At 39.6% G+C, this 10,411-nt stretch overlaps 1 protein-coding gene across 1 annotated transcript; it reads left to right on the plus strand.

The window, feature by feature from the left end:
* The first annotated feature begins 7,934 nt into the window (after positions 1–7,934).
* On the plus strand, positions 7,935–9,507 carry LOC109210748 (protein CDI-like). The gene is made up of 2 exons (XM_019374211.1): positions 7,935–8,078; positions 8,246–9,507. Exon 2 carries the CDS (start codon positions 8,266–8,268, stop codon positions 9,097–9,099), a length of 834 nt encoding a protein of 277 aa, XP_019229756.1. The 5' UTR covers positions 7,935–8,078; positions 8,246–8,265; the 3' UTR covers positions 9,100–9,507.
* Positions 9,508–10,411: the final 904 nt, after the last annotated feature.

The raw sequence follows: 10,411 nt of genomic DNA on the forward strand, positions 1-10,411 counted from the left end.
CACACACGTCAGATTCACTAGGCAGTCCTCAAATGAGTTCCCCACCACTGAGAAGTCATCCATGAACACCTCCATTATATCTTCTACCATGTCAGTAAATATGGCCATCATGCACCGTTGGAATGTGGCGGGTGCATTGCATAGGCCAAAGGGCATCCTCCTGAAGGCATAAATTCCGTACGGGCATGTGAAGGAGGTCTTTTCTCTATCCTCAGGGGCAATGGAGATCTGATTGTACCCTGAGTACCCATCCAAGAAGCAAAAGTGTGACCTCCCCGCCAATCTATCCAGCATTTGATCAATGAAGGGAAGTGGGAAGTGGTCTTTCTTGGTGGCTAGATTCAACTTTCTATAATCCATGCAGATTCTCCAGCCTGTGACGGTTCTTGTTGAGATAAGTTCATTGTTGTCATTCTTCACCACTGTCATGCCACCCTTTTTAGGCACACATTGAACTGGGCTAACCCAGCTACTGTCAGAGATTTGAAAAATGATTCCCGCATCCAACCACTTTATCACTTCCTTCTTCACCACTTCCTTCATATTCGGGTTCAGCCTTCTCTGATGTTCCCTGGAAGGTTTGTGCCCCTCTTCCAGCAGAATCTTGTGCATACAGTAGGCGGGGCTGATCCCCTTGATGTCTGCCATGGTCCACCCAATGGCAGTTTTGCACTCCCTTAGTACCTGTAGAAGCTGTTGAACCTGCACATCTAACAAACCAGATGAGATAATAACAGGTAATGTGGAGTCAGGACCCAGAAATTCATACCTGAGGTGGGTTGGCAATGGCTTTAGTTCCAGCTTAGGTGGTTCCTCGATGGATGGCTTAGCTGGAGGGGTCTCTCTCTTTTCTAAGTGTAAAGGCTCAAACTCCAGATTTCTCTCCCAAAACCCTTTACCTTCCAGTGCCAACACCCATTCCGCCAAATCCTCACCATTCACTTCGTCCAAATTTGTCAAGCATGCAGTAAGGGGATCCTCAACCGTCAATGCCGCATCATCAGACTCTACAATTACATCCACTGCATCAATAAGAGAACAATTTGCGAACTCACTTGGTCGCCTCATCGATTTCTGCACATTGAATATAATTTCTTCATCATTGAGCCTCATCTTAAGCTCCCCAGTCTCGCAATCAATCAAAGCTCTCCCCGTGGCCAAGAAAGGTCGTCCTAAAATTATATGAATTTCTTCATCCACTTTGCAATCCAAGATTACAAAATCTGCAGGGAACACGAATTTCCCCACCTGAATAAGCACATCATCAAGGATCCCAAATGGACGCTTAACAGTCCTGTCGGCCAGCTTCAACAACATAGAGGTAGGTCTAGCTCTCCCAATGCCTAGCCTCTTATAAATAACCAGGGGCATGATATTAATGCTGGCCCCTAAATCACAAAGTGCCTTAGCAAAGGCATAGTTCCCAATAGTGCATGGGATTGTAAAACTACCTGGATCAGATAGCTTTTCAGCAACAGGTCTGAATACCACTGCACTGCATGTCTGAGTAAGTGTCACAGTCGACAAGTCTTGAAAGTCAAACTTCCGAGACATCAAGTCCTTCATCATTTTAGCGTATCCTGGCATCTCCTTTAGAGCTTCTATCAGTGGAATGTTTACCTGGATTTGTTTGAGCATCTCCAGGAACTTTTTATACTGCTCCTCCTTTTGATGCTTGGCCAACCTTTGCGGAAATGGTGCAGGAGGTCTTTTCTTCCCAATCACTTGAGATTTCTCTTTCTCAGCTACTGCTTCAACTAATGGTTCAGCTACTGTCTCAGTCTCTTGCTGCATATTCTTTTCTTCAGGAGCGGGCTGGACTGTTACCTCTGTCAATCCCGTAGACTCATCCAGCTCAATGGGCACTGGAATGAGTGTCTCAGCCTGTATGTTCTCTCGAGCTCTCTCTTGCTCAACATCTAGATCCCTACCGTTCCGAAGACTCACCGCCATCAGCTGCTTTGGGCCCTGAGGTAATGTCCCTTGAGGACGATTGTTAAGTGACATTGAAATCTGGCCCACTTGTACCTCAATATTTTTGATAGCTGCATCATGTGCATCCACCTTTTCATTTATCTTAGCGTTGGACCCAATAACCTGCTGCATCATTGCTTTAAGTCTTGCAAACCCGTCTTCCTGTCTTCCACCCTGCTGTTGCTGAGGTGGGTGGTACCCTTGCTGCTGATTGTTGTACCCCTGTGGTCTAGGATACGGTGCCATGTTGTTGGGGTGTCTCATGCCTCCCATGTTTCCGGTGTTATACTGTGGCTGAGGTGGCCTGTACTGCTGCTGAGTCTGCTGACCCCAGTTCCGATTACCTTGCCTCTGACCCCCATAGTTAGCCACATAGTTCATATATTTAGGGTGTTGATGATGATGATCATGCTCTGTATTCCAAGGATTACCAATTGGTTGGCTAATGCAAGATGTGCACAAGCCCCCATTGGTAGTATCTACTATATGAACCTGATGCTTCTGCCCTGATTCCTCCACTTTTTTGGTGAGGATGCTCATTTGTGTCAAGAGAGTCGCCATATTTTCAGCCATTGTATTAGAAGGATCAAGAGGCACTGAGTGCACCACTGGAGTGATAGGTGTGTTCCTAGTTGTCCAACCCGAATTCTGCGCCATCTTGTCGAGCAAATTCTGACCTTCTCTCCAAGTCTTGCTCAAGAATGCCCCACCAGCAGAGGCATCAACGATATTCTTCATGCTGTCTGACAGTCCCATGTAAAACTGTTGTCCCAACATCTGTTCTGGAACACCATGGTGGGGACACATAACCAACATTCCTTTAAACCTGCCCCATGTCTCGTGTAGTGTCTCCATTGGTTTCTGTTTGAAACTCACAATCTCATCAATTTGTTGAGCAGTTTTGTTGGGCGGATGGAACTTGTTGTGAAATTGCTTGACCAACTCAGCCCAAGTTTCTATAGAGTTTATGGGGAGCGAGTTTAGCCAAACCTGAGCAGCTTCTGTCACCGAGAATGGAAACAATAATAGCCTGATTGCTTCCGGAGTCACGTTGGGTTGCCTTTGAGTTTTGCATATAGACAGGAAGTTCTTCAAGTGCTGCTGAGGATTTCTGTTTGTGTCCCAGAAAAGAGTCCCTTGTTCTGCAACAAGTGTAGCATGTTATTTGTGATCTGGAACGATTCAGCTTGTATTGCGGGCACAACAATGGCAGTGGCCAGATTGTCAGCTGTGGGTTGTGCCCAGTCATATAGTGCACCCTCAGGCACGGGAGGTGCCAATTACTCATTCCTGACGTTTCCGTTGGGGTCGTTTATGTCGCCCATGTCAATTTCGAATTTGTGTGTTTGTTGGGGTTGTTGAAGTCTTTTGTTAGCACGATTCAATGCCCGGAATGTTTTCTCGGGGTCTGAAAGTCCTTCAAGTAGTTCTCCAGTCCTCGTAGAATTTCTAGGCATACACCTGTGCACCCAGATCAACAACCGTCAAATTTTCAATGAAAAAGTTGGTAGAGAGAAAACTGACTACAATAAGAATCTTTGTATTTCTGTCAATGGCAATTGATAATTCCATTAACTCCCCGGCAACGGCGCCAAAATTTGATCACGCCCAACTATGCCTTATAAAAAGGACTCTGGGGACGTTGCAAATATAACCCGAGTATTACGCCCAGGGTCGAATCCACAGAGAGTTAACCTATCAACCACTATCTTCAAACCCACTAATTCTTCAGAACCAGCTTCCCAAATATTCAAATCTCAGTTGAATGTTCTTTAACAACTAGCTTGCAAGTAACTAAATAGCTGTAAACTAAACTAATAAGGTTGTAAACAATTATGAGAAAAATGCTAAGGCAATGATTTCCCCTATTGATGGAATCCCTTCTGTTTATGTTCATACAAATTTACCAACACATCTCTATCAATCATGAACGCTAGTCTTACCGTAAATCTCTCCCGAGTAATCACAGTAATCTACTATTGCACTCTCCCGAGATACACTAGCTTGCTTAAATTCGCACAATTCAATTTAAATTGCACCCAAGGCTTCGTTATTCCTAATCCCGCCTTTAAACCCGCAATTATAGATTCCTCTAATAATCTAGGAGTGGTGTTGTTCAACAACACCCTAAATATGCACTCTTTTCCAAGTTATGCACACTAAATAGGCACAACTAATTGAGGATCCTGTCAATTAACTACAACGAACACGAAGTTGAACAAATAAAGATTTAACTAGCAATTTGTATTCACATAAACAAGAAGTTCATCACTCAATAGGGTCTATCAAAGCCTTAGACAAGGAATTTAGCTACTCATGACTATGGGAGAATAAACTAAGATTGAATTCATCATAAAATCAAAAGAAAAGAAGAAAGATGTTTAGAGTACTTTCTCACAATTGTTTTTCTTGCTAAGAACCCTTAGAAATCAATACCTGCCTCTTTTGGGCGAAGTCTAGCGTTTTAAATAGGGTTTAGGTCTAAAAATCCCGTGTTTTACACTTAAGTCCCCCGAAGTTTACTGTACCCACCGCGGTTCTACCGCGACCGCGGTAGAACCGCGGTGGAACTTGTACCCGGGCATTTTGGCCTGTTTTGAATGGGTTACTTTGGAAATTCAACAATTAGCCTCTTTTCATCAATAATTGACTCCAAAACCGCTCCTTAGCCTTCCTTACACCTATTTCACCTGCAAATCATGTAAAGCACTAATAAGAGCATTTTGTTGTCATTTTCCACATTAAAAGTTCACAAGAAGGTGATTATTTGGTGCGTGATTATAGTCAAATTCACCTATTATCAACTTTTCTCCCAAGTCACTTTTACCCAAGTCAAGTCCAGATTTTACTAGTTATAGCAGGGACCACAGAAATAATAAGAGGCTACCAATTATAGCATTAATTCGAAATTAGCATGAATTAATTCTTACTATAATTAATTGCAATTTATTCCACTAAAAAATTGCAATTGAACTCCTCAATATGAATTTCGAAAATTCAATAACACTTATTTTAACTCCCCATGTTAAGATCTCAAATACCAGTTAATTAAACTAAATCACCGAAAATTTAATATAATCAACTAATTAAATCCTTTATAATTTCGCTTAAATTATTTCATGTGATGGATACAAAATCCACCGGCCGGGTTTTCACATGAAAACTTATAAGCCTACATAAAGAGGTTCATCAAACTCAAAATCGAGTCATGGATTCTATCAACTAATTATTATTTCACAACTGTTATTCGTTATTGTCCAATCTATTAGGCATACACCAAATCTAAATAGAGTCGTACCTTTTGATAAATCAAAACAATAAACAAATTACATTGATCATAATAATTATATCAAGATTAGGAGTATAAGCTCATTTAATGAATTAGAGAAAATGTTTTATATATCTATATATCTATATATATATATATATATATATATTAACATCTTTTCTCTACTTGGTCCGCTCAATATACATGATCACGCCCAACTATGCCTTATAAAAAGGACAATGCGGTCGTTGCAAATATAATTCAGTTTACAAGTCCGGAGTCGAATCCCACAGAGAACTAAGGTTTAGCTACAGCTGTTCACTATCACCAAGAAGACAAGCTTGAACAATTCCTAACTTATAGATATTAAGATTCTTCTGTTTAACTAATTAACTAACAAATTAAAATAGTAAATTAACAACTAACGATACTGAGGGTTAGACAAAAGATTAAGGAGGTCTAGAGTTATGATTTCCCCTATTGTCGGAATCCTTCCCGCTATGTCTTCTATAATTTCGCCTAAGTATTCTCTACCGATCATGAGCACTCTTATTGCCGTAAATCTCTACCGAGTAATTACGATAATTTACTAGACGCACTCTCCCGAGCTACGCTAGCTGGCTTTTAATACAGCTCACTTCAGATCGCACCATCCCTAATCTCGCCTTTAAACCCTCGGTTATTGATCCCTCATATACTTTGGGAGTGGTGTTGTTTAACAATTACCTAAATATGCACTCTCTCCCGAGTTATGCATACTAAATAGGCACAACTAATTGAGAGCTCTTCAACCAACCACAATATAAACGTAGTTGAACAAATAGAGAAAAGCTATGGCTCAATTATATAAAAATATAACAAGAATTTATCCTACAAAAGGTTCTATCAAAACTCTAGATAACAAATTAGCTATTCATAATAGTATGTAAAACTACAATACTAAAAGTCATAACCAACAATGAAAAATAGGAAGAGGAAGGAAAAACTCGTAGAAGAATTCTCCGCCTTGCTCCCAATGTGTTCTTGCCTCCAAGGGTGTTGTCTAACCCTAAAGTAGTGTCTCCTGCCTCCTTAGGTCTAATTTGTGTCCAAAATATGTCCCCCTCTTGTTCTTGGCCGGCCTCCTTTGTTTAATATAGGGTTTAGGACTTAAAATCCCATGTTTTGCACTTTAGTCCCTGAAATTTTCACTTCCTGCCGCGGTTTTGCCGCGGTCGCGGTGGAACTGCGGCCAAACATGCCCTCTGATTCTTCAGTTGTCCGCGATCATCTTCTACCGCGGTTCTGCCGCGGTCGCGAAAAAACCGCGGTTTTTCACCCTGTTCCGTTTGGAATTTGGAAAAACGTAAAACATGAAAGTTGTAGCCCTTTGAGTTAGCTTTCCAACCATATATTGTGCAGCCCAAATGGAGTTCTGAGCAAAAAGTTATGTCTATTTTACTAGACAGTGCGCAATATGCCTCCTCAAGTCTTCGTTCGTACCTAATTATCAAATTTGACCCCCGAACACGATCCCGGCTTAATTCCTTGAGCTTTTACTCAGACTTCAAAGCTTCAAATCACTTAAATTCATTCCATAACATCTATATAGCTCGGAATCACACCTACAAGGCATAAAACACACAATTAGTGCAAAACACTAGCGATTAAAGCGCAAACTCAATTAAAGTGCAGTAAATTCGAGTGTAATAAGCGACTAAAATATGCAATATAGCCTATCATCAATACACTAAGTATATTAGCACAAGAAGTCGGAGTAAAACCACTCCATAATCAAGACAAATTATACTATAATCTTGTGCTACAATCATCAAGATATTTTGTCTATCTTTGATTGTGAACATAGTTTATTAATTATGAGAACCGACAATTTAATCTTCTGTGCATGAGCTAAGACTCCATACACTAAATTGTCTACTACGTAACTAAAAGGACACACATGTAACAAATGATCTATTTAAAATAGTACTTTATTGAATTGAATAAATTAAATAAATAATTATTTCATAAAGAATAAAACGAAATACTATATCTAAACCGCATGATTAATAGTTTGAGCCCGTTTGGCTTAGCTGATTTAGAGTAGCTGATAAGCATTAGGTGCTGAAAAGCACTTTTAATTGCTGAAACTAATTTTAAAAATGAGCAGTTACGTGTTTGGATAAAAGTGCTGAAATTAATAATAAGCAGCTGAAGAACTGGGTACACGAAGAGTTTTGTTCTAAAAAGAAGTATTTTAGGGATAGAATAGTAAATATTTTGGTCAAACCTAAAGTGCTTATAAGCTGAAATTTGATAAGTTGTGGGAGACCAACTTATGGCTTTTGACTTATTTTTGGCTTATAAACACTTAACTTATAAGCACTTTTAATATTACCAAATGCGTAGATAAGTCAAAAAATGCTTATAAGCCAGTCTGACCAGCTTATAAGCTTAGCCAAACACCCTCTATATCCCAACACTAAGTGTATGCAACTCAAATCCTAGTTCCATCACCTCCTAGTTGTAAAATCGGTTGGAGCATATTACCAAAGAGCATAGCCGTACGAGAGCTTATTAGTGAGAGATAAACGTAAAATTCCCACAGATTAGGCAAAATTACTAAAGCGAAAATCCCTATATTCATAGAAAAAAATTGTCGGTAGTGAATAAAACAGTAAAAGCCGCTATCTATAAATACTCTCCCCCTCCTTCTCGGGATCCCTCACAATTACTGTACTTCTCAGAAAAAAATCTTTGACTCTTTTTCTTCCACAAAATAAGAAATAAAAAGAAAAAAAAGAATCTTTCTTGTTTCTCTTCCAGTCCAAACCAGATCTAATATCGCTCTCACAAGGTATAGTTTTTAATTTTTCTTCAAGCTTTCACATTTCTATAGTTTAATGCATTTCGCGTCATATTTATGCTCCCAGATTCGTTATTATTTACCCAAATGCAAGGATTTTTTTTTCCAGATTTGAATAAATTGTTTTCTGTGAGTTAAAAGTTTTCTTGGTTTTACAGAGCTGAAATCTTTGACTGCAATGTCGTCGTTGGTGAAGGATTTGCACTCAAATGGCGTAGATGTAAAGAAATCTGAGACCCCAGTTGTTGTTTCTGATCCCACTATGACCAATGGCAATGCTCATTCAACAAATGGCACCAATTCAAAGCCGTTCAAGATTTTCATAGGCTATGATCCACGAGAAGACGTGGCATATGAGGTTTGTCGCCACTCCCTTTTAAAAAGATCATCAATTCCACTTGAGATCACACCCATTAAGCAATCTGAGCTGAGGCAACAAGGCCTGTACTGGCGTGAAAGAGGAAAATTAGAAAGCACTGAGTTTTCATTTTCACGTTTCTTGACCCCACACTTGGCAAATTATGAGGGGTGGGCTATGTTTGTTGATTGTGATTTCTTGTATTTAGAGGACATTAAAGAGTTGAGGGATTTGGTTGATGATAAATATGCTTTAATGTGTGTACAACATGATTATACTCCTAAAGAAACTACGAAAATGGATGGCGCATTGCAAACGGTTTATCCTAGGAAGAATTGGTCATCCATGGTTTTATATAACTGTGGACATCCCAAGAACCGGTCATTAACACCTGAGGTGGTGAATTCTGAGTCGGGGGCATTTCTTCATCGATTCATGTGGTTGGAGGATGATGAGATTGGAGAGGTGCCATTTGTGTGGAACTTTCTCGTGGGGCATAATAAGGTTGTTAAGGATGATCCCGCCACATTTCCTAAGGCGATTCACTACACGCTTGGTGGACCATGGTTTGAGGCTTGGAAAGATTGTGAATTTGGTGATTTGTGGTTGAAGGAATTGGAGGAGTGCGAGAAAGCTAAGGAGAAGTTGGGTTAAAGCCAATGTAGCCAATGTTCGTTTAAATTGCAGGGTGTATTTTAAGGTAATCGGCTGGTGGTAATTGTTACAAGTATTATGTTCAGAGATAGGCTATATCATTAATGTAATCTTCCACATTATTCAATTTGTATCATCTCACTTCGAGATTTTCCCCGATTTATGCCAATATTTAATTGTGTATTGTCACATCTGTTAAGAAGATTTTAAGTCTCCTAGAGTTGTATTGTTGGACAAGGAAACTCTTGAGTTGTATTGTAATGTAATAGATGTCTTTTAGTATAGAAGGTAGTAGATTGTGTGATGACTATGGATTTATTATTGATATCCAGCTCTGTAATTCTTATTTGGTTATATAAATGAGAAGGCTTTATCCCCTCTACATGGTGGATGCTTTGTTGCTATTAATTGCTTCTGCAATTTGGTTTTAGAAAATTTCCCCTGCCTCCTGCCTCCTGCCCCCTCTCTTTTTGCAAGATGTTTCTGTTCTCTCATTGATTTTGTATCGATCATTAGTGCGTTTTTGAGGCGCTTGTTGAGTTGGTCATAAGGTTTTAAATAAAGCGTAATTCTTCTTAGTTTGAGTTATCTGATACTGGTCATTTTATTGTCATCTTTTCCTGGTTGGGGTTTTCTTTCTGGAGGGTTGGGTTTGAGTAGGAGGTGTGCCATATGATATCCTTTTCTTTAAGGTTGCTGAAGAGAGCGCTTTGAAGTGGTGTACTGATCGTAATTGCTTAGTTATGCTTGTGCTGCATTGGCTTATAATTGTGAGATTCGTTCATGTTTGTGCTTTAGTCTAACGGCTAACTGCGATGCAGTTGCCTTCACGTCTATTAGCCATTGGGGTTATTCTTCTCAGACAAATTGCTTTCCCTTCTGAATCTTCTTTCTTGGTAAAAATGATGCTATCTAATCCTTAATTCTCCTAAACATGGGGGTATCATTTGTCACCTAATCTTCTGTCTCTGTTACTGATTCGAGATATGTATTGGCCAACCATCATTACTCCCTTGTTTATTTCAACTTTCCCTTTGACCTTGGTTAAACTGATTTGTTCGGGCAGTATGTGCCTTTGTTCTCTTTTTTGGTCGCTAACTTGTGCTGAATTGTGATATTGCTTTCTAGGTGATGAATCTAAACTTATACACTTATTTAAACATGAAATACACCTGGAGCTTCTATTCGTATCACTTGTTAATGTGAAAGGATAAACATATTTAATTAGACATCTGGAGTATGCGTGTATTAGACATCATAGATCTTTTACCTTTTGTTTCCTGTAAGACATACTCAGGTGTACTGAGTGACT

Source organism: Nicotiana attenuata, unplaced genomic scaffold, assembly GCF_001879085.1.
Source record: "Nicotiana attenuata strain UT unplaced genomic scaffold, NIATTr2, whole genome shotgun sequence".
Taxonomy (NCBI): domain Eukaryota; kingdom Viridiplantae; phylum Streptophyta; class Magnoliopsida; order Solanales; family Solanaceae; genus Nicotiana; species Nicotiana attenuata.

Coding starts and splice junctions, on each gene's coding strand:
- LOC109210748 (XM_019374211.1), top strand. CDS start 8,266: ATGTCGTCGTTGGTGAAGGATTTGCACTCAAATGGCGTAGATGTAAAG.